The sequence below is a fragment of the Anolis sagrei genome, chromosome 6 (assembly GCF_037176765.1).
Source record: "Anolis sagrei isolate rAnoSag1 chromosome 6, rAnoSag1.mat, whole genome shotgun sequence".
NCBI classification, from domain to species: Eukaryota; Metazoa; Chordata; class Lepidosauria; order Squamata; family Dactyloidae; genus Anolis; species Anolis sagrei.
In genome coordinates this window covers 132,766,336-132,789,886 of record NC_090026.1, presented here as the reverse complement: position 1 = coordinate 132,789,886, position 23,551 = coordinate 132,766,336, and the positions used below count along the sequence as shown (strand labels likewise).

At 48.5% G+C, this 23,551-nt stretch overlaps 1 protein-coding gene across 1 annotated transcript in view; it reads right to left on the bottom strand.

Annotated features, from left to right (window-relative positions):
• Positions 1-23,551, bottom strand: part of LOC132779722 (SCO-spondin-like) — a 165,375-nt gene that overhangs the window by 118,543 nt on the left and 23,281 nt on the right. The window contains exons 9-25 of the mRNA XM_067470583.1: positions 21,115-21,246; positions 20,864-21,011; positions 19,319-19,559; positions 18,837-18,975; positions 18,418-18,544; positions 16,872-17,044; positions 16,191-16,412; positions 11,311-11,476; positions 9,589-9,841; positions 6,305-6,485; positions 6,111-6,205; positions 5,547-5,803; positions 5,237-5,371; positions 3,265-3,467; positions 2,819-2,946; positions 1,363-1,472; positions 801-950 (exon numbers count right to left, since the gene is read on the bottom strand). Coding sequence (XP_067326684.1) covers positions 801-950; positions 1,363-1,472; positions 2,819-2,946; positions 3,265-3,467; positions 5,237-5,371; positions 5,547-5,803; positions 6,111-6,205; positions 6,305-6,485; positions 9,589-9,841; positions 11,311-11,476; positions 16,191-16,412; positions 16,872-17,044; positions 18,418-18,544; positions 18,837-18,975; positions 19,319-19,559; positions 20,864-21,011; positions 21,115-21,246 — 2,860 coding nt within the window. The remainder of the gene's footprint in view (positions 1-800; positions 951-1,362; positions 1,473-2,818; positions 2,947-3,264; positions 3,468-5,236; positions 5,372-5,546; positions 5,804-6,110; positions 6,206-6,304; positions 6,486-9,588; positions 9,842-11,310; positions 11,477-16,190; positions 16,413-16,871; positions 17,045-18,417; positions 18,545-18,836; positions 18,976-19,318; positions 19,560-20,863; positions 21,012-21,114; positions 21,247-23,551) is intronic.

The following is a 23,551-nucleotide window of genomic DNA, read 5'->3' as shown; positions in this document are numbered from 1 at the left end:
CACCATCATCTCCACATCCTTCAGGGGTATTCTCATGGGAAACTACACTTTGAACAGGGATCTCCTGGTCATTCTCTGCATCAATATCACTGCCATCTTGAAACTCATTGACATCGCTCCCCACATCCAAAGCACCCTGATCCTGAAACACAATCACAGGCTGAACTCCAACACAGGGTCAGTTTTGTGCAGCATCACCAGGCGTAGAAGGGCAGAAAGGATCCAAACGTTCAGTCTTGGGGTCTGTTCACTTCAACCACCAGAAGGACTGGGAGTCAACAGAGGAAACCGTGAAGATCCTCCTCTTCCCCATCTTTCCTAAGAATGCCCTGTCACAGCAGTATTCTGAGGTTGAGCATCACAGATAGAAATCAAACCAGGCCAAGATGTCCGGCTAAAGACCTCCACCCAGAAAGCCAGGAATGTTGCTTGGGGAATGCAGCCAAGAAACTGAAATGGACCCTCCAGCTCTGGAGTTTGCTCTTTTTTAAAACATGACTAAATATTACAGCTGCTCTGTCATAATAACTACATGTGCATGCACCCATGTCTGAAATGGTGGATGGGGAGAGGGTTGGCATGGCAGCCTTTCTGGTGGCATCCCTGAGAGGTATCCTTTCATCTTGGAAATGGTAGAACCACAAGATGGGGGTGGCGTTGGGTTCCTTCATTGGGCTCCTCCTTCTCCTTCAGTTCTCTTTCCCTGGCCAGCACCATGACTGGCCAGTAATCCCCTGAGACGATGGACCCATGCACTGGAAGCCCTGTCCTTATATCTACCAGCCCCACCATCTTCTTACCATGCAGCACCTTCCCCTCTGGGCAGAAGCACCCTTCCACACACGAAAGAGTCTCGCAGTGATCGGCCGGCTCCAGGCCAAAGTTCTTGCAGGTCTGAGGGCAGGCCGGTCCACAGGGGTCGTACTCCATCCCATTGTCACACTGCATGGCTGAGAAGGCAGAGAAGGGAGCATAAGGGTGACCCTATGGCAAGCACTTGGGGGCAGAGTGTCTGGGAATCCATAGGTGGGAAGAGGAGAAGTATGAGGAGCAGGATGGCTTTGGAAGAGGATCAGAAGGATGCCAAGGAGGTAGTATGCACTGGACTGGGTAATACAGGCTATACGGGGCACAATTGAGATCTTGCAAAGGGAGAGGGGGTTCCATGCCCCCTTTGCCCTCCACACTGGGTATTCTGATAGCAAGTCTCCCTCCCATGTCCCCATCTCTGGAGCCTGGTCTCTCCTCCCCAGCCCTCTTGTCTCAGGGCAAGAACACATCACCAAAGCCACACTCGTGAGCACTCAAGGCTGGGTCCTGAAATCCCAAGGGCTGGCACCTCCAGCAAGGACTTCGACTCACGGCAGAGGTCTTGGCTCCTCCATCGGACAATCACCCCGTGCCGGTTGCACTCCTTGGCGTAAGTGGCGATGGCCGTGCAAAGGCACTCACAGTCCCCTCCAGAGTCACACCTGAGAAGCAAGAGAGAGGGCTGCCCGATGAAGGAGAGGGTTTCTCTTTTGCCAAAAAGAAGTCCATTGGTTGCAGTATTGTTCCAAGGAATGGCATGACCCACTCTATGTCCTGGTGCAGTCTGTGGGATGACAGACCATGGACGATGGAACCTGGAGTACCTTCACTCATTTCCTGAGACCACTGCGACCCACACCAATGATTGGTCAAGACCAAACTTGGTATACAGAGCCTCCATGACCCACTCTACATCCTGGGGAAGTTTGGAGGAGGAGGGACCATGGATGATGGGACTTGCATATGGGGGTTCCAGTTCACCTGCATCCATTGAACCCAGCTGATACTGAATCTAGACTAAACTTGGAGCACAGACAAACAATGACTGCTCAAGACCAAACTTGGCACACAGCGACCCCATGACCCACTCTACATCCTGCTGTAGTTTGGAGGAGGATGGACCATGGATGATGGTACTTGCAGTACCTTCACTCACTTCCTGAGACCACTGCGACCCACACCACTGACTGGTCAAGACCAAACTTGGCACGCAGAGCCCCCATGACCCACACTACATCCTGATGCAGTTTGAAGGAGGGTGGACCATGGAAAATGAGACTTGCAGTACCTTCACTCACTTCCTGAGACCACTGCGACCCACATAAATGACTTGGCACACAGAGCCCCCATGACCCACTCTACATCCTGGTGCAATTTGGAGGAGGATGGACAATGGGACTTGTAGTACCTTCATGGTCATGACTGATCAAGACCAAACTTGGAGCACAGAGCCCCCATGACCCACTTTACATCCTGGTGCAGTTTATAGGACAATGGGCCATGGATAATGGGACTTGCAGTAACTTCACTCACTTCCTGAGACCAATATCAATGACTGATCAAGACCAAGCTTGGCACACAGAGCCCCCATGACCCACTCTACATCCTGGTGCAGTTTGGAGGAGGAGGGACCATGGATGATGGGACTTGCATATGGGGGTTCTAGTTCACCCGCAACCACTGAACCCAGATGACACTGGATCTAGACTTAACTTGAGGCACAGACAAACAATGATTGGTCAAGACCAAACTTGGCACACAGTTTGCACCAGGATGCACCAGGATGTAGAGTGGGCCATGGGGGCTCTGTGTGCCAAGTTTGTCTTGACCGCAGGGTCCCCAAACTAGTGTTCCATAAAGCAAAGCCATTATTTCTATGGCTTTGTTTTATGTGCTGTTTCCAAGCAGTGCCGTATCCCTGGCCCAGCCTTCCTGGTATTGTTGTTGTTGTTATCTTTATTGGCACCTCAGATTCAGAGCCCTGAATCATGGCTCCCTGATGACTTACCCGCAGGCATCGAAGACACACCAGTCATAGAACTGCTGGCAGGGGAGCTCGCCATGACATGGAGCAAAGAGGTCCTGGAGGAGAACCCCGCAGCGCTTCCGGGCCCATGTCACGCGGTGGGAGTTCACCTGCAGAAAGAGGTTCACTGTCTGGAAGGGCTGATCCAGAAAGTCCCCTCCCCAAGTGTTCTCTGGCAGGCAGGAAGGCTAAGCAGGCCTCAATCCCACTAACAGGTCCTTCTTGCATGGAGACATTTCTCTCAACTTGTGCACTGACACCCTCAAGTGAGGTGGGATAGACTCGTAGGCTCCCAGCACTAGAAGGGATCCTCAAGGGTCATCCATTCTGACTCCATTCTGATATACAGGAGTCTACCATCCAAGCCCTCCTCACAGATAGCCACCTAGCCGCCAGATTTCATGCAATAGATGCAGGGCTGTATGTACCGTGCAGGGGTGCTCAAAATCCTCGCTGCTGACTTCCGGGCAGAGGAGGCTGACACGCCAGGAGTTGCCAAAGAGGTCAGCTGTGGGCTCCACGATTCCCTGCCGGCTGGTGAAGTCGTTCTCTGTGTCGCCGTCAAAGTTCCCACAGAGTCCTGCCACTCGGCCCTGGAAGGAGGGGTCCAGCCGGACCTCCACCCGCATTGCTAGAGGAAAGGGGTCCACAGAGACCAGGGTGGGTGATTGAGAGGGGCAAGTCACTATCACAGGCATGAGCAAACTTTGGCCTTCCTCCAGGTGTTTTGGACTAACTCCCACAATTCCATACCTGGGCTATTGCCTCACCCCACATCCCTCCACATTGCAAAACTCTCATTTGTTGACCGAAAGGGCTTACAAAAGTAAATGGAGGTTGTTGTTGTTCATTCGTTCAGTCGTCTCCGACTCTTCGTGACCTCATGGACCAGCCCACGCCAGAGCTCCCTGTCGGCCGTCACCACCCCCAGCTCCTTCAAGGTCAGTCCAGTCACTTCAAGGATGCCATCCATCCATCTTGCCCTTGGTCGGCCCCTCTTCCTTTTGCCTTCCACTTTCCCCAGCATAATTGTCTTCTCTAGGCTTTCCTGTCTCCTCATGATGTGGCCAAAGTACTTCAACTTTGTCTCTAGTATCTTTCCCTCCAGTGAGCAGTCGGGCTTTATTTCCTGGAGGATGGACTGGTTGGATCTTCTCGCAGTCCAAGGCACTCTCAGCACTTTCCTCCAACACCACAGCTCAAAAGCATCGATCTTCCTTCGCTCAGCCTTCCCTAAGGTCCAGCTCTCACATCCGTAGGTGACTACAGGGAATACCATGGCTTTGACTAGGCGGATCTTTGTTGCCAGTCTGATGTCTCTACTCTTCACTATTTTATCGAGACTGGACATTGCTCTCCTCCCAAGAAGTAAGCGTCTTCTGATTTCCTGGCCACAGTCTGCATCTGCAGTAATCTTTGCACCTAGAAATACAAAGTCTGTCACGGCCTCCACGGTTTCTCCCTCTATTTTCCAGTTGTCAATCATTCTTGTTGCCATAATCTTGGTTTTTTTGACATTTAGCTGCAACCCAGCTTTTGCGCTTTCTTCTTTCACCTTGATGAGAAGGCTCCTCAGCTCCTCCTCGCTTTCGGCCATCAGAGTGGTGTCATCTGCATATCTGAGGTTGTTAATGTTTCTTCCAGCAATTTTCACCCCAGCCTTGCATTCATCAAGCCCCGCACATCGCATGATGTGTTCTGCATACAAGTTAAAAAGGTTGGGTGAGAGGATGCAGCCTTGCCGTACGCCTTTCCCAATCTTGAACCAGTCTGTTGTTCCGTGGTCAGTTCTGACTGTTGCGACTTGGTCCTTGTACAGATTCCTCAGGAGAGAGGGAAGGGGGCTTGGGATGCCCATCCCACTAAGAACTTGCCACAATTTATTATGATCCACACAGTCAAAGGCTTTAGAATAGTCAATGAAGCAGAAGTAGATGTTTTTCTGAAACTCCCTGCCTTTCTCCATTCTCCAGCGGATATTGGCAATCTGGTCTCTCGTTCCTCTGCCTTTTCTGAACCCAGCTTGAACATCTGGCAACTCTCGCTCCATGTATTGCTGGAGTCTCAAATTTTGTAAATGGAGGTATCCCAGCAGTATTTTGCATGTTTTAATGTGAAACACTGCAAAAATTACCCAAAATTATCTGCAAAAATTACCTTTAAATCCTACTCAATTTTTGTTAAGTGGGGAAAGGAGTCTCAGGGCATTTCAGGTGGTTTCAGAAATCTCATAAATGGGGTCAGGGACCCCATGGCACCAAACGGCTGGAATTTGGCCATCCCAATATACACAGCATGAGGAAGGACAGTCACGAAGCCTCATTTGCTGGGGCTGCGGCTAATAAAAGTGACAGGAAATTAGGGCGGGCAGGGGAGGAATGGGGCCCCAATGGGTCTCACCTCCGTCCCAGAGCACTGTTAGTCCCAGCTGGGAAATGAAAGCCAGGAAGAGCCCTGTTCTCTCGAGGACCAAGCCATTGCCGCTATAGGTCTTTGGGGGACGCACGGAGACCCCATTCACGGTCACGTCTTTGCCTGGAGGGAGAGGGGGTCATTGGGGTCTCAAAGGGAAAATTGAGGGGAGCTTGTGTGGGTCTCCCCTGTCTATCTAGGGGAGGCATAGGCAACTTCGGCTCTCCAAGTGTTTTGAACTTCAACTTTCACCTGGAGAGCCAAAGTTTGCCCATGCCTGATTTGGGGCTTCTCTTACCTCGGAGCAGGTGGATGACTGTGTTGCCAATGAGCACCACGACCGATTTGGTGCAGGTTGTGCCACTCGTCCCGCAGGGAACGTTCTCGGCTGTCACCACGAAAGCGCCGCTGGTCTCCCGCACCAGAATGTACTCACAATCCCCCAGGAACGTGTAGGCTCGCCCATCGAAGGTGATGTAGTGCGGGTCTCCTGTGGCCACGCAGGTCCCGGAACAGTGGTGCTGAGTGCACTCCCAGCGCCGGCTTTGGCAAATGCTGCTCAAGATGGAAACAGAAGGGACCTCAAATGATTGGGATGGCATAAGGTGAAGATGCCCAACAGACCCCAAATGAGACCCTCCCAGGCTCTTTCTGTGGTCTCCAGGAACTCAGTCTACCCTGAAATTCCCACTCAGGTTTATATGAAACTATTCTGACACACTTTGGTCTACTTGGAGCCCAGAAGAGGACTTTTTCCAACATGATGTTGACTTCCCACATGCCATTCTTCTAGCCCCAATAAAACGCAGCACAGATTTCAGGTCCCTTCCATCTCTTATGATTTTGGGATTTCATGGATTACCAGGTGTTGCAGTCCTTGGCGATGGTGTCGTTGGGCTGGTAGAGTCGGCCATTGTGATGGCAGGGGCACTCCTCTGGGGAGACACAGCGCTCGTTCTGAGGACAGAATCCCAGGAAAGGTGGGCAATCAATAAGCAGGTCCCATACAATCCCATCCTAGAAGAATTTAGCTGATTGGTGCCAACCTGGACTCACCAAGAAGACGGTGCCAGGAGGGCAAACGCAGCCGTCGGCGGAACCGGCGCAGGTGAGGTTGCCCTCGGGGTTCTCACAGGTCCGCAGGCAGGAGCCAAAGGCATAAATCAGCTCTCCGGGGCAGGCCACGGCTTTGGGGCAACTCTCCTTCGTGCAATTCCATGCCCCGTCCAGACACTCACTGAAACACCAGCCAAGAGGAGAGGAGTGAGAGGCCGACACAAAGGCTTCCAGCACCTCTCCACGGTGGTGCTGGTGCCCTTCAAGGGAGCAATTAGAAAAAATACCAACCCAGGGACAGCTTCACAGAACAAAGAGCAATTGATCTGAACATCAAGAAAACATCCTATACAGTGTTCCCTCACTTATCGCGGGTGTTACGTTCCAGGACCACCCGTGAAAAGTGAAAATCCACAAAGTAGGGACACTATATATGTATATCGCTTTCCAAGGAAGAAGCGAGGATAAAAGCAAGGATATGGCCTGCATAAAAGAGTCATCAAAGGCAGTCTGGGTCAAATAGAGGAAGGGTCGCAGAAAAAACATAGTCAAAACATAGTCCAAGTCAAAAGACACAGTTCAGCCCAAGTCAATGTAAAGGATTAGTAGAGAAGTAGTCAAAAACAGACCATGTTCAACAAGATAGGTACTTTCAAAGCAAAGAAGTTACTCAAAGATGGAGAAAAATTCCTTAGCTGCCGCAATGGGGGCGGACAAAAGGAACTGAGGCTGTAATCCCTTCCACTGGATATACTTTCTTGGGGAGTGTGGGTGGGGCTACCACCAAAATCTATCCTAAAGACACTATAGAAGATTCCACAGGAAATACTATATGTGAGATTTCACAGAGACCACAAAGAAGAATCACAGCCCCACTGTCTTCTGCTTTGGTCAGGCCTCACCTGGAATGTCAGTGTCCAGTTCTAGATGACGCAATTCTAGATGACGCAAGATATGGACCAGCTGGAAAGTGTCCAGAGAAGGGCCACCAAAATGGTGGAAGGTCTGAAAACTCTGAGGAGTCGCTGAGGAATTTGGGGATGCTTAGCTGGGAGAAAAGAAGGCTCAGAGAAGGGGACATGAGAACCATGTTTAAATAGTTGAAAGGACGGGGCAAGCTTGTTTTCTGCTGCTCCAGAGACTAAGACTCAACAGAGAAATGGATTCAAATTGGAGGAGAAGTGGTCAGTTTCCTCAGATGCGGGTGGAAGGCCATGGACTCTATGTAGCAGGTGAACTCATGTGGCAAAGACATTCAATGAAATCAACCTATCCTGTAGGGCAGAGACAGACAGGTCACAGGGCGATTTCATCAGATGTCTCCGTCCACAAGCGTGGCGACACAGCACGAGTGGGTGCACACTGGCTTTTCCTGGAGACAGTATCACAGAATTATTATTAAGCCTGGAAACTATACAGGAGCTGCCCTTTTACTGAGTTATATCCTCAAGGTCCAGCTAGGCCAGTATAACCAATTCTGCCCAAGTGAGATTCTTAGCCAGTTCTAGTTCCCAGCCAAGGATGAAGCTGGCCGGACCTGGCTTATTTTCCAAAATCAGTTTGGGCGGCTGTGTTGGTTGTTGGCGATGTTAAGGAGAGAATGACCAAAGAGGAGATATGTGCTCTCCTTGGATGCATCTCCCACAAGAGTACAGTTGAAAAGCAGCATATGGTTTACACACTACACCTTGCCAACTCCAGAACTAAATGCACTGAAAGCAGAAGGATAAGAGAAGCAGCATGGAGTCATGGTTTGAGTGTCGAGCTACAACTCTGAAGACTAAGGTCAGATCCCCACTTAGCCATGGATGGTAGCCTAGGCAAGTCGCAATCTTTCACCCTTGTTGCTACTAGGGGTTTACAACAGGCTTTTTCTAAGTAACAAGGAGGATCAGAACCTTTTCTGTTACAGCAGCCACAAGTTAATTGGGTGTGTTATCAGTCCCTGCATATAACAAGGCACTAAGGCTTGCGAGCTTTGAGCTTTGCATTTTGGCTTAGCTTGGTGGCTTGTTTTGAGCTGAAGAAACCTTTGCTGGGAGCGGTTACGCAGCATCCTGAAGCTGAAGACCGAAGCAGTTTGGAGTGCCACAGAAACTGCTTGTATATGGAAAGACAAGGACATTCTACTGATAACTAAGTAGGGAGACTGTATTATTTTGCTATATGTTTGCATATCGTTGTGTAAAAGGAGACGACTCACTGGAGATATTGTTGTATATTGGTGAGAACAATTCTTCTGTTTTGCTTTGTGTTTTTGATCTACAGTGAATAGAATTATATTTTTCTTTACACTTAAAGTAAGAGACTTATGTGAATTTTTTTAGTTTTTATCACACTAAGTGTTCTGGTATGGCTGTACCAGGAGCTCCAATTTTATTTGCTTTGTATTAAATGTTTGCTTGCAGTCAAATGTTCCAGGAATTCTGCAGATAGGTGGCTTCCTTTGGTTGCAGTCATAGGGCAAGTCACCTGTCCATCATCCTTAAGTTTTGGTTCCGCCCCTTGCTCAGGGCAATTGGGAATGGAAGGGAGCCATTTTTTAGTTAGTCTCAGCAAGGAATGCTAATGTACAGGATGTGTGCAAGCTTCCCCTGTACAAAAGCTTCAACCCTTAAGACTTTCCGGGGGAAACAGTCTTAAGAGTCTCCAAAGATTTCCAGGGACCAAAGAACTCCAGCTGGAGAATCTACTAGCCTTACTGGTAGGTCCACTCGGCGTTCGAGACGCAGTTCGACCCGGTAGCGGAGTCCACATCAATAAGAATCAGATTACAGTCAGCCTGGGGGAAGTTAAAAAGGGGATTTTCCTTTGAAGCAAAGAATCAGTTACTGAAGACAGTTGCCTGTCCTTCGTGGGCAAGATTAAGAAGCCACCAGTTGCATAAAAGCCTGGAATCAGTTGTTTAACTTTCTGAAGACAAGAGAAGTTTCTGTTTGATTGTTCATTAATAAAGGACTTTGTTATACTTCACAAGCCATCTAAAGACTATTTGTGGTGGAAGATTCCTGAGAGCTTCTCCTTGGGCCCCCTGGCTTCCCGCTGGGCAAAGGTTGCACGTCCTGTTCTAAAGGAAATTCTTTACAGCCCCAGCGTGCGACAGAACACTAAAAGTAAAAGGGGCTGAGACATTCTGCATGCTACTAACACTACTTTGATAACCCTTACAGGACAGCAAAGGCAAGCCCCTCTGAACAAATATTTCTCGGAAATTGGGTTTCCCTTAGTGAAGGTTGGACACATTTGGAAGGTACACAAAACAAGGCAGGGAGAGAGGCACATACCAGGTGTTGCAGCTCTTCCGGACCTTGCTGCCAGGGGGATGTGCCTCCCCTTCATGGACGCAGGGGCACATGGCCGGTTGCACACACTGCCCATCACCATCTAGGACCAGCCCCTCTGGGCAGTTGCACCCGGCCACACAGACCCGGTCCAGTCCCCGGCAGGTAGCAGAGGCTTCCAAGCGAAGGTCGGCACAGGTCTTTCGACAGGGAGAGGCACATTCCTGGTGGACTTGACCCCCTGAGCACTGGACCGCTTTGGGGGAAAGATGATGAAAGGTCAGAGAATTGAGCTGGGAATTGTTGGAGCATGCAAGGAATCAGCTAATGTGTGTGTGTGTCAACTGTAAAATAAGATGCATGAAGCTGATTGGATTGGGCAATGCCCAGAGAGCAGGCTGAGCCTGGAACTTTTGGATACTGTTACATTTAGACACAGTTTTCCTTTGGAAGGATTTTTGTACCTTGCGGGGTGGATTGCCGCCTTATTTCTTTTATATTAGTTTATTAGCCATCCCCTGCCACGCGTTGCTGTAGCCCAGTCTGTGTATATGTGTTTTGTGTGTGTACACATGTGTGTATAATATTTGTGCATATGCATATATCGGTGGTTTTGCACATGCATTGTAATGTTGTTGTTTTTTTGCTTTTTAAGTCCCCCCACTGTGTTTTTTATGAGTTATGGTCACTCGTTGGCCTGATAGGTGTATTGTGTCCAAATTTGGTGTTAATTCATCCAGTGATTTTTAGATTATGGTAATCCCACAAACGAACATTAAATAAATTTATATTAGCCATCCCCTGCCATGCTGTGGTCCAGTCTGTGTATATTTGTTTTGTGTGGGTATATCTTTGTGTATATGTGTATATAGTGTGTTTGCATGTTTATGTGTGTGTGTGTGTGTGTGTGTATATATATATATAATGTTATATTGTTTTTGCTTTTTAAGTCTTTTCTGCTGTGTTTTTCAATGTTTTTATGGGTGATGGACACTCGTTGGACTGTTAGGTGTATTGTGTCCAAATTTGGTGTCAATCCGTCCAGTGGTTTTTGAGTTATGTTAATCCCACAAACGAACATTACATTTTTATTTATATAGATATTAGTTTGGAGGGAAGACAAATAAGGATCAGAGCATTAAGCTGGGAATTTTCGGAGCATGCAAGGAATCAGCTAATGTGTGTGTGTCAACTGTAAAATAAGATGCATGAAGCTGATTGGATCGGGCAATGCCCAGAGAGCAGGCTGAGCCTGGGACTTTTGGATACTGTTACATTTTTGTTCAGGCTTGAGCTATGCAGGTGCAGAGAGAGACAATTTGAAGAGAGAAGCAGAGAGAGAGACAGTCTGGGGTGTACTCTTGCTTCATGAGCTGCTGGAAGGGGTTTCTTCATATGGACAAAGAATGACCATTTTAAATCTCTCATAAAAGGACATTATGTGAGTCGATGCAACTGATCACATGATTGTACTTATGTTGTTCTGAATTACGAAGAGTAAACTACTTGTTCTTTATAGTTCATCTGTGTGGCATATTTTCTTTCTCTGGTAAAGCAGTGTGTGTATTGGTCAAACATGAACTACACATAGTTTATTTTACACAGGAATCATGCTAGGCAGCCCTGATCCACCTTTGTAGTGAAGTGGGCAGTTTGCTCAATCCCAGAGCAGATTCCCAACCACCCTTGAAATTCCCTGCCATTCCCTCTTTGCAGCAAACTCACGGCAGAAGCTCTGGTTCCTCCAGGCCAAGGGGCCCCCTTCCTGGGCGCATTGCATGGCATACGCAGATAGGGCGCCGCACAGACAATCCTTGCCGGCAGGACAGCCACAGACATCATGAAGGCAGAGCTGGTAGAACGGCTCCCGCTCCACTCGGTCGTGGCAGGACTGTGGGTGGGAGGAACAGGACACAAGCTCAATCCAGCACTCACACTGAAGAAGGGACTGCCCTGCAATATTCCCAAGGGACATTGAAGGTGTGGACAGCCTGGGATGTTCTTGGTGGGCCTCAGCTATGGTAAAGCCATTGATTCCGCCACTGCTGCTTTAAGGCATGTTTAATCAAGACTTGTTCATGCAGTTTTTGGCATCCGCAAAAGTTCCCGGAGCCACATTTCCAAAAGCCTAGGGCAGGCATGGGCAAAATTCAGCCCTTTTAGGTGTCGCACCTCAGAATAGATTCCCCTTGCTGAAATCACCAGAACTGCACACAGACTGAAGTCTTTGTAATGTATATAAAAAAAATAAAAGATTAAAAGTTTTAAAAGCAAGTACTGTTCCAAAGATCAATAAAGCATAGCACTGTAAAGCAGAATTCCAAAGGGCACCAACGAAACAAAGTCCCAGGAGAACATGACAAAATCCCAAGACCATGGACACAGGAAAACGAGCACAAGCTGCTTGGTTGAGCGAGAAGTTGCTCTGACCTAGGTTTGTTTTTAAACACACTGCTTAATACCCTTTGCAATCCATGAAAGCATTTCTTTGGCCCCTGACCTCCTTCTTGTTGGCTATTCTCACACTCCTTCGAACTCTGAATTCCAAACGGTCAGCCCGATCTAAGATTCCCGTTTCCTCAAGGTCAGGCTGCTCGTTAGTGTCAGCCTAGTTGCCTTCCTGCTTACTATCAGGCTGAGAACTCTCCTCCTTTTCTGAGTCAATTTGCACCTGGCTAATTTCAGAATCAAAAACATCCTTCCCTGCTGTGGGAAACTGAACTTGCACACCCTGTTCCTCATTGTCTACAACAGGAACATTTTGAACCTGATTGTGAACCCGAATCCCATCTGAATCCTCATCAGAGTCACTCTGAGACCCATCTGAGTCACAACACTATCAGTCTGTGTCTGTGGTTCCAGCTAAGTCACAACACTGGGTGTTTTGGACTTCAGCTCCCACAATTCCTAACAACCAGTGTTGAAGTCCAAAACACCTGGAGGGCCAAACTTTGCCCATGACTGGCCTAGTCACCCCTCAGTCCTCAGGCCGCCTGCTTGTAAGGACTCAACCTGTGATTGTCTCTTTGCCACAGGATTCAAAGGAAAATGATCATGAACCTGCAGAGGTTCCCATGTCTGACTTAAATGATCAGGTTTCTGCTGACTCTCAAGGGTTTGTGAATAGAAATGATGGTCAAGAGAATACAGTTAGCCAAAGTGTACCTGAGGATTCTGGGATGGGTGGTTCACAAGGTAAAGATGCCTCAAAGCAGGTTGAGAAAGAGGCCGAGGTTGAACAGTCATGGTTAGATAGAGATAGCGAAAGGAATTTACTAATTGGCAAACCGAGGGAGGCAATCTTTGATCGCAAAGGCCAAATTTATCAGGATGGCCACCTGGATTTAGGGAGGAGGCGCTCAGCAAGACTGAGAGAGAAGAGGGGTCAGGGAGAGGTTTCCCAAGGGAAATAGAATGCTTTTGCTATGGCTTTCTGAATAAATATAGGGCCTGTATATATAGGACTTCAGTGAGTCCAAAGTTTTGTTTTCATGCCTGATCCATGCCTTCCTGTTGATTGCTGAGATTCATATATAATCATAGAATCATAGAATCAAAGAATTGGAAGAGACCTCATGGGCCATCCAGTCCAACCCCATTCTGCCAAGAAGCAGGAATATTGCATTCAAATCACCCCTGACAGATGGCCATCCAGCCTCTGTTTAAAAGCTTCCAAAGAAGGAGCCTCCACCACACTCCGGGGCAGAAAGTTCCACTGCTGAACGGCTCTCACAGTCAGGAAGTTCTTCCTCATAGAATCATAGAATCATAGAATCAAAGAGTTGGAAGAGACCTCATGGGCCATCCAGTCCAACCCCCTGCCAAGAAGCAGGAATATTGCATTCAAATCACCCCTGACAGATGGCCATCCAGCCTCTGTTTAAAAGCTTCCAAAGAAGGAGCCTCCACCACACTCCGGGGCAGAGAGTTCCACTGCTGAACGGCTCTCACAGTCAGGAAGTTCTTCCTAATGTTCAGATGGAATCTCCTTTCTTGTAGTTTGAAGCCATTGTTCCGTGTCCTAGTCTCCAAGGAAGCAGAAAACAAGCTTGCTCCCTCCTCCCTGTGGCTTCCTCTCACATATTTATACATGGCTATCATATCTCCTCTCAGCCTTCTCTTCTTCAGGCTAAACATGCCCAGTTCCCTAAGCCGCTCCTCATAGGGCTTGTTCTCCAGACCCTTGATCATTTTAGTCGCCCTCCTCTGGACACTTTCCAGCTTGTCAATATCTCTCTTGAATTGTGGTGCCCAGAATTGGACACAATATTCCAGATGTGGTCTAACCAAAGCAGAATAGAGGGGTAGCATTACTTCCTTAGATCTAGACACTATGCTCCTATTGATGCAGGCCAAAATCCCATTGGCTTTTTTTGCCGCCACATCACATTGTTGGCTCATGTTTAACTTGTTGTCCACGAGGACTCCAAGATCTTTTTCACACGTACTGCTCTCGAGCCAGGCGTCCCCCATTCTGTATCTTTGCATCTCATTTTTTCTGCCAAAGTGGAGTATCTTGCATTTGTCACTGTTGAACTTCATTTTGTTAGTTTTGGCCCATCTCTCTAATCTGTCAAGATCGTTTTGAATTCTGCTCCTGTCCTCTGGACTATTGGCTATCCCTCCCAATTTGGTGTCGTCTGCAAACTTGATGATCATGCCTTCTAGCCCTTCATCTAAGTCATTAATAAAGATGTTGAACAGGACCGGGCCCAGGACGGAACCCTGCGGCACTCCGCTCGTCACTTCTTTCCAAGATGAAGAGGAAGCATTAGTGAGCACTCTCTGTGTTCGTCCACTTAACCAATTACAGATCCACCTCACCGTAGTTTTGCCTAGCCCACATTGGACTAGTTTCCTTGCCAGAAGGTCATGGGGGACCTTGTCGAAGGCCTTACTGAAATCCAGGTACGCTACATCCACGGCATTCCCCGCATCTACCCAGCTTGTAGCTCTATCGAAGAAAGAGATCAGATTAGTCTGGCATGACTTGTTTTTGATAAATCCATGTTGACTATTAGCGATGACTGCATTTGTTTCTAAGTGTTTGCAGACCACTTCCTTAACAATCTTTTCCAGAATCTTGCCCGGTATCGACGTGAGGCTGACCGGACGGTAGTTGTTTGGGTCGTCCTTTTTTCCCTTCTTGAAGATTGGGACCACATTGGCCCTCCTCCAATCTGCTGGAACTTCTCCCGTTCTCCAAGAACTCTCAAAGATGGTTGCCAATGGTTCCGAAATGACTTCCGCTAGTTCCTTCAATACTCTTGGGTGTAGTTGATCTGGTCCTGGGGACTTGAACTCATTAAGAGCGGCCAGGTATTCCTGGACGACTTCTTTCCCAATTTGGGGTTGGATGTCCTCCAATCCCTCATCCACTCCATCATGTTCAGATGGAATCTCCTCTTTGTATTCTCCTGCTTTGTATTCATGTTCATGCTGAGATTTTTGTAAGTTGTTAGTCTTGGTTTCAAGATCCTGCATTTGGATGATTGGTTTCAAGTGCACTCCTGTTTCTTCAAGGGACTTTGGACTTTGCAACCTTCTGGAACTGAAAGACTTTATTCCTGTGGATTTGTTTATTGGGTTTTGGGACTATTCTGTTTCCTGACTTGGATTCCGACTGGATATCATTGCATTGCTCAACTGATTATTTTGTGGACAGTTCCTTATTTCTTGTTTGAATGCTTTTAACTTCTTTTTTTTTTTTACTATTGCTATATTAATCTTCAATAAACTGCTTTGCTCATTAAAGAACATTGGTGTGTTTATGGGTTCAAAGGTGCCAACCCCAGTGTTGTGGCTCAGTCTGAGCCTGAGTCTGAGACTGAACTGTCTGGGCCTTATGCTGGGCCTGCTGGGCCTTCTGAGTCTGACTTTCTGCAGGATGACGAGGAGGCTGATGGGTTACAGATTTCTGTACATGTTCCAGAAGTGGTCGATAGTGTGGCTTCTGAGGAAGAAACAACAAGTCTGTTCCCCGGAGAAAAGAATGTGCCTTTAGATAAAAATAGTGAAACTCCACAACTGCAGGTGGAGACTCCTTTTGGTTCCCAGGGTGATCAGGCCCAGCTGGGCTGAGATAATGAGTTGTCTAGCCTTGAAGATAATGAGTAGACAGGATCGTTTACAGTTAAGAGTTCACAGAAGCACACGTCTTGCCAGCAAACGTGAAGCCAAAGGTCAACGCAATGCGTTCATGTCAGGGAAGCTTATTTAATGATATAGCCAACAGACATTTTCTGTCAGTCCAATGTTGCTCTTTCCTGGTTAACTTCTATGGAATCACCTGGGCCTTTGCGGAATGCTTTTGGCTTCTTTGAGATTTTGATCCTGATGTTACCTGTCTACCATGGACTCTTGTTTGACCATTGCTAAAGGATTATGCTTCATGCTATTTGCCTTTGGATCTTGGGAACTTTGCATTTAAGACTCTGTTTTGCCTATTGAACTTTTACATCTTTATTTCTCTGTTTTGCTTTTGCTTTTTCTCAATAAACTACAAAACCTACAGCCTTGGTGTGTGGTGGTGTCTTAAGCAAGGTGACAACTACCCTGAGTTGCGACACCCAGCCCCAATGTGCAACACTTCTGTCCTTTCTCACCTGAAAGGGAGCGCCATGGAGGGCGGCGCAAGCGGCCTCTGCAAACTCCCTCTGCTGAACATAGGTGTCACAGGTGTCAAAGATCAACGTGGCCGAAGAGGGGCAATCATGAGACACCCGGAACTTGTGGGCGAAGGCAGCAGGGCTGGGCTCGATGTCTCCCTCCGGAGTGGTGAATTCATCCTGCTGGTTCCAGTTGTAGGTGCCGCAAAGGCCTCGCACCTGGAGGATGGAGTGGACAGGTAAAATGCAGAGAAGGTTGGGGGAATCTTGGGAGGAGAAGCAGCCATATTGGACTCCCAGGAAACATTGGGGGAGTGCACTCCCTTGTGCTCCCTGCCAAAAAAGGTGGGCGGATGCCTCATGTCCTAGGGCAGGCATGGACAAACTTGGGCCCTCCAGATGTTTTGGTTAATAGCCTACTGGTTAATAGCCTACTGGTTGTTAGGAATTTTGGGAGTTGAAGTCCAGAACACCTGAAGGGCTGAAGTTTACCCACGCCTGACTTATGGGTCCTGGTCCTCCGTAGGGTGAATCCCTATCCTACAAATATATCATCAAACAAAGTAGGGCAAACAGGTCACTGCATTTTATGCTCACCTTGTTGGCGAAGGTGGGCTGCAGAGTGATGTAGGCAGTAGGGCAAAGTAGGGCAAACAGGTCACTGCATTTTATGCTCACCTTGTTGGCGAAGGTGGGCTGCAGAGTGATGTAGGCAGCTGGGGAGTCCAGGCCCCAAAGGACATGGGCCCCAAAGGTCTGGAGAAGCAGGAAGGAGGAAGATGCCCTTCGGATGCTCAGGTCAGCACTGGCGAAAGGGAGGGTGACCTCCTGGCCATTCACCAATATCTCTCCTTGAAGTCAGAAAGAGGGGGAAATGGGACGAGGCTCAGAACGGCGTGGTCCATGCCCCTTATGTGGCCTGTCCCAGGGCGGCTGGGTTAAACCCATAAATCTGCCACTGGAATCTCTAAAACAGTGGTTCTTAACCTGTAGGCCGCGGACCAAAAGTGGGCCACGAGGACGAAAATCTGGTCAGCGAGCCTTGTTCCCCTTTATTTATTTATTTATTTAATTTTACTTCCGCTCCTTATGCACTGCCTGCCATTCCTTCCTTGTTGCTGACCAGCACTGCCCACTTGGATAGACCACATCAGCTCTAGATGGTTAAACATGGTTTTCAGTGGGCAAGCAGATGGCATATGTTCTGTTTCAGAAACTAGAGCTGATGTGGTCTATCCAATGCAATTTTCTGAATCAGCACCCCAAATCACCAAACCAAATCTAAAGTTGACCCAAAACTGATTCGTAATCCTTTTGGTACTGATGTTGGAGAGTGGTCCCTGGTCAAGTGGTCGCTGGTCAAAGTGGTCCCTGGTCAAAAAAAGGTTGGGAACCACTCCTCTAAATTTAGTATGGGATAGTTGAGGTAGAATCACTTTCTTGGGATTGTTGGGGGCTGTCAACAAATGGGCCGTGAAGCTTCCTCTGGGATAGATCTTGTGCTTCATTGTTTATCATAGAATCATAGAATCGCTGAGTTGGAGACTAGGACGCGGAACAATGCCTTCAAACTACAAGAAAGGAGATTCCATCTGAACATGAGGAAGAACTTCCTGACTGTGAGAGCCGTTCAACAGTGGAACTCTCTGCCCCGGAGTGTGGTGGAGGCTCCTTCTTTGGAAGCTTTTAAACAGGGGCTGGATGGCCATCTGTCAGGGGTGATTTGAATGCAATATTCCTGCTTCTTGGCAGAATGGGGTTGGACTGGATGGCCCAGGAGGTCTCTTCCAACTCTTTGATTCTATGATTCTATGATTCATGGGCCACTCAGTCCAACCCTCTGCCAAGGAGGAGGAAAATCTGATACAGTCAACCTTCCGCATTTGCTGGGTTTAGAGGCACAGGACCAACTTAGATTAGCAGTCAACTCCAGCTCCAAACACCCTGCCTCCCATATCTATGCCATGCATGAATACCCATCCCCACTTCACCCTTTTGCAGAAGCCTTTACTGGTCTTGGTGGTGTGTGGGACCCGCTCCTTTGGCAAAGGGAGTATCCCTGTGGGTCTCACATTGATAAACAGAACTGCAGCCCTGCTCCAAGTGGGATGTGTAGTGTGAAGGCAGTGGGAGGCATTCCCAGCCATGCCACTCCCTGACATCCTTGAGCTCCACCTGCAGAAGGTTCCCTGAATTCCATCCCGCTCCTTCTTCCACCTCTCACCTGAGGAGGACAGCCGGGCAGAGACCTTCTGCACAGTGATTCTCAGTGCCTGGAGGCAGTAGACGGATCCCAGATTCCCACACGCCTCCTTTTCAGCCGTGATCTCAATTTTCCCATCAACAAAATCCTGCAGGAAAAAACCCCAGGGAGCAAGAGCATTTGGGGTGGGAATCCTACGAAGGGGATCTGCCCCTTCCTGCTTCTTGTGCCCCTCATTTAGTAACAGGGGGCATCAGGTGAGGTCGAATTGGAGATCAGCACTTTGCCATCACCATTTAATGCTTAGACTGAAACCCAGAGCAAGTGCTCTGCTCCGCCTTGACCTGGATGCCACCTGTTGCCACTGGAGCCTGGAAGAGGAAACACTTCCCCATTGAAACCCAAGGTGAGGGCCACTGCCTGTGTCAAAGGGCCCTTACCTGCACCAGGATGTACTCGCAGGCCCCTTGGAAGGAGTAGCGCTTGCGGTCAAAGGTCAGGAAGTGCGAGTGACCAAGGAGGGCACACTCCCCGGCGCACGGGTTGTGGGAGCAGAGCCACTGGCCGCCTCGGCAGGTGCTGCGAGCAGAAGGATAGCACGACTCCATGACAGAAATCCCAGAGCTTTTCACTAACACCGTTCTCAAAAGCAACAAACCATTTAGCAATTTCCCTAGCAAACACATCTGCCTTTCTACGTCCTTGTTGAGGACTAAAGCTTGGTCCCTCTTATGTAAGGATGCTTGGAGAGAGTCCCTGTAACCAATCCCCAGAGGGGCTCTCATCACACTCAACTCTGGGCATCTTCTCTGGATCCAGGGGTCTCAACAGATCCAAGGGAGGTTGGATGAGTGCTCTTCAGGAGTGTTTTGGGGCTGGGCTGGGTGGTCCTTGGGCTCTTTCCCCAAATGCTGTGACTCACCACTGGTTGCAGTGCTGCTGGAGGGTCTCTCCTGGGGCATACTTCTGGCGCCGGTGGAAGCAGGGGCACTGGCTCTGGGGGATGCAGGTACCCTGCTCCAGGTAGAGTCCCGGCGGGCACTCGCAGCCACTCACGCACTCCTCCCGGCAGTGGCCCTCCTCTGTGGTGCCCACCGCTGCACAGCTGGCAGGACATGAGGAGACACAGTCCGAGTAGTGCTGGCCTTGGCCACAGGACTTCTCTGTCCAGAGGGAAGGACGGGAGGAGCATGAGGACACCTGTCCTGTCCAAGGCTCCCCCAATGGAGGAGATACCTCTGCTCAGGTGTTTTGGGGATGAGGCACATCTTCCAAGGAGGACCTGCCAGGAGTCTCAGGTCTACATGGGAGACTCTTCAATGTATTGTTGAAGGCTTTCATGGTTGGAATCACTGGGGTGTTGTGTGGTTTCGGGGCCGTATGGCTGTGTTCTAGCAGCATTTTCTCCTGATGTTTCACCTGCATCTGTGGCTGGCATCTTCAGAGGATCTTTAAAGATGCCAGCCACAGATGTAGTGAAACATCAGGAGAAAATGCTGCTAGAACACGGCCATACAGCCCGGAAACCACACAACACTCTGGAGACCCTTCACTCAGCCCAACTGGCCTTCCAGGTACACTTCCCTTAGCCAATTGGAGAATTTTGAGTATCTCAAATAAAGAATGGTCAGACTGTCTGAACACACTGAAAAATGTCTAGAGAAGGGCAACGAAGAAGACTTAGGAGGAATGAGCAAGTGAGTTAGATAGGTTTATCTTGGAGAAGAGATGACAGAGAAGAATGGGTTTCTAAACCTTTAACTGTGTTTCTTTGAGTGGTCATCTGTGAACTTCATCCATATGGCCTTGTTGTTCTGTTTTTTTATTGTGATATGGCCTAAGGGCTAATCAATAAAAAAATTACTACTGAACTTCATCCATATGAGTTCCTCTCTCAGGGAGAGTGGGTGGGGCTACTACCAAAACATTTCACTTTAAGAGCTTCTAGAGCAGTGGTTCTCAACCTGAGGATGCCCAGATGTTTTGACCTTTCACAAATCATAACATCTGGTAAACTGGCTGGTATTTCTGGAAGTTGGAAGCCAAAACACCTGGGAAGAGACCCAAAGGTTGAGAAGCACTGGAGTAGAGAGTTATGAAGTGCTTCACGCATTTTGAAAAACCCACATGTGCAATTTCACAGAGACCATGAAGAAGAAATGACAGGATAAAGGTCAGAATCAATATCTGGAGATGGAACCAGCTTGTTTCCTGCTGCTCCAAGGCAGCACAAGAAATTCCACCCAAACTTTTGTAGGAACATCTTGACTATAAGAACTGTATACCTCTTTACAGTGGAAAGAACTGCCTCAGGGGGTGGTGGGCTCTCCATCTTTGCACAGGGGCTGGATGGCTATCTGTCAGGAGTGCTCGAGTTGTGTGTTGCCTGGCAGAGGTGGTGGTCTGGATAACCCTTGGGGTTCCAGAAAAAGATATGATTCCCATGGTTCTCCCTCGGCCTCCTTACCACAGAACCCGGGGCGCCTCCAGCTGACCAGGACGCTGTGCTGGGCGCACTCCCGGGCATAGCTGGCAAAGGTCTCGCAGATGGCACCTTCTCCTGATTGGCTGCAGTGGGTGTACATGCAGGTGTCGTAGAAGCCACTGGGGTCCACCTGGCAGGGGTGGCAGGAGTCATTATAGACAGCCTCAGCAGAGGGTGGGCTTGTGCAAGGACAAGGGGAGGCAGCGGGAATGGGGAAAGGGCAAGCAGCTCACCTCTGAGTGGCATTGGCTAAAGGGGCTGGTCATCAACTGTTGGCAAATGGATGCCGCCTCCTGCTGAGTTGTGTGTCCCACCAACGGTGCATGGCAGCTATGTGCTTCCTCTGCCGCATCTTCACAGGGGCTCTGCAGCAGGAAAAAGGGGAGAATCTGTAGGATCCTGGGTCATTTGGTCCTGTCTCAGGACCCTGGGGTCCAAACAGGAAAACAAGTGCTGGCTTTGCAAGGTTGGACTGCAACAAGGGTTGGCATAGCAGCACCTTCCTTCCAGTCCAGGTCCCATGTGCCCCCCAAGATCCCTTGCATTGACTTTTTCTGATTTGAAAAACAGGTATGCTGCCTCTCTGGGAAACATTTTATATTGCACAGTTAAAGCACCGTGATTCTGCTTGAACTACCATGGCAGAAGCCTATGGAATCATGGGATGCAGGGGCGGCTGAAGCAATAGGCAAGATACGCATTTGTGTATAGCGCAAATCCCCGAGGAGCAAATTGCACCTTGCTTTTACACACAGCAAGAAAGTATCCAACGCCGTCTTTTCCCAGACCTTCCCAACATGCACCCCTGGGACCCCATGTGCCCCCCAAGATCCCTTGCTCTGACGTTTTTCTGATTTGGAACACAGGTATGCTGCTCCTCTGGGAAGCATTTCATATTGCACAGTTAAAGCACCATGATTCCGCTTGAACTACCATAGCAGAGGCCTATGGAATCATGGGATGCAGTGGCGGCTGAAGCAATAGGCAAGATACGCATTTGTGTATAGCGCAAATCCCCCCAGGAGCACTCTTGAGGTGCTCCCAACCCTACCCCCAAGTCGAAGGGGAGGAAGGAGCTTCCTCCCCAAAGAAAAGAAAGAAGGAAGCCTTTTACGCACAGTGAATTGCACCTTGCTTTTATGCACAGCAAGAATGTATCCGGGATTGTGGCACAGCTGGCTGAGTGTCAACTGCAGTAAGATCACTCTGACCAAAAGGTCATGAGTTCGAGCCTGGGTTGGAGTGGGTTTCCAACCAATTGTGTAGCCTGTTGTTGACCTTTGCAACCCGAAAGACAGTTGCATCTGTCAAGTAGGAAAATTAGGTACCACTTTAAAGTGTGGGGAGGCTAAATTAACTAATTTATGAGGCCATAAAAAAGACTCCAGCAAGCACTCCAGCAAAAAGCATGCGGGGAATGCGGAAGTACTTCCATCAGTGTCGCAAATGGACGATGAAAGCGACAGCTCCCCTGGCGGCCAGAAAAAGTTAAATAGCCTCTGTCTATGTCTGTATATATTGTATGTCAAAATTGGCATTGAATGTTTGCCATATATGTGTACACTGTAATCCGCCCTGAGTCCCCTGCGGGGTGAGGAGAAGGGCGGAATAGAAAAGCTGTAAATAAATAAAATAAATAAATATTCAACGCCGCCTTTTTTCCATCTTTTCCCAGACCTTCCCAACATCTTTGTGGGGAGGAAAGGGAGGAGAAGGAAGAGAAAGGAACCCCCATTTTCCGCCCCATCGAAAGGGAGGAGGCGCTTCCCTCTTTTCCTTGTCAAACTGTTAGGCCTGGGTAACAACGGAAAAATTTGTTTCTAAAATCGATTTGTATTTGGGGGGTTTTTTTGTTTCGAAATAATTACAAAATTTTCCCTTAAAAAAGTTCGGTATTTACGAAATTTCGTAAATGTGAAAAAAATTACAAAACATTAACGAATCGATTTCCGAAACAATAACGAATCGATTCGTTAATGGCGGATGCAACCGCGAAATATGCTAAAAAACCTCCAAAACCTTCTGAAGCTTCCCTCTCCCTCTGTTGTTGACTGTTGGTGTGATATTATAATTTTTTTACACTAATTAAACAAAAAACGTGCCCCAGACATGTGGAAATAATAACGAAACGACCTCAGAACAATAACGAAACGAATACAATAACGAAATACGAAGCATTTACAAAACGTGTTTAAAAATTCGTTTTTAAAAAAAATTGCTCCAGAATGGTTCGTTATCGTTTTGTAATTGAAAAAAATAACGAATTATTAACGAATTACGAATTAACGAAACGAAACCGCCCAGCCCTACAAACTGTGCCAAATGCGCTCTGCTTTTACGCACGGCCGAAGGAGCCTTGTTTGATGCATGAGCAAAAGTACCCTTTCTTTGATCTTTTCCTACTTCGCCCCTCCGTTCCCCCTCCTCTAAAGTGAAGAGGAGGAAGTGAAGGAGGAAGAGGAGGAAGAGGAGGAAGGGAATCCCCCTCTGCACACACCTCCCGCCCCCAACGAAGCGGAGGAAGGCGCTTCTTTTTGTCCTCACCAACTGTGCCAAATGTGCCTTTGCTTTTACGCACAGACAAAAGCACCCCCGTTTGGGTCTTTTCCTGGAATCCCACTCCCATATCTGGGAAGGAGAGGAAGAGGAACCCCGCTTCCACCCTGCCCC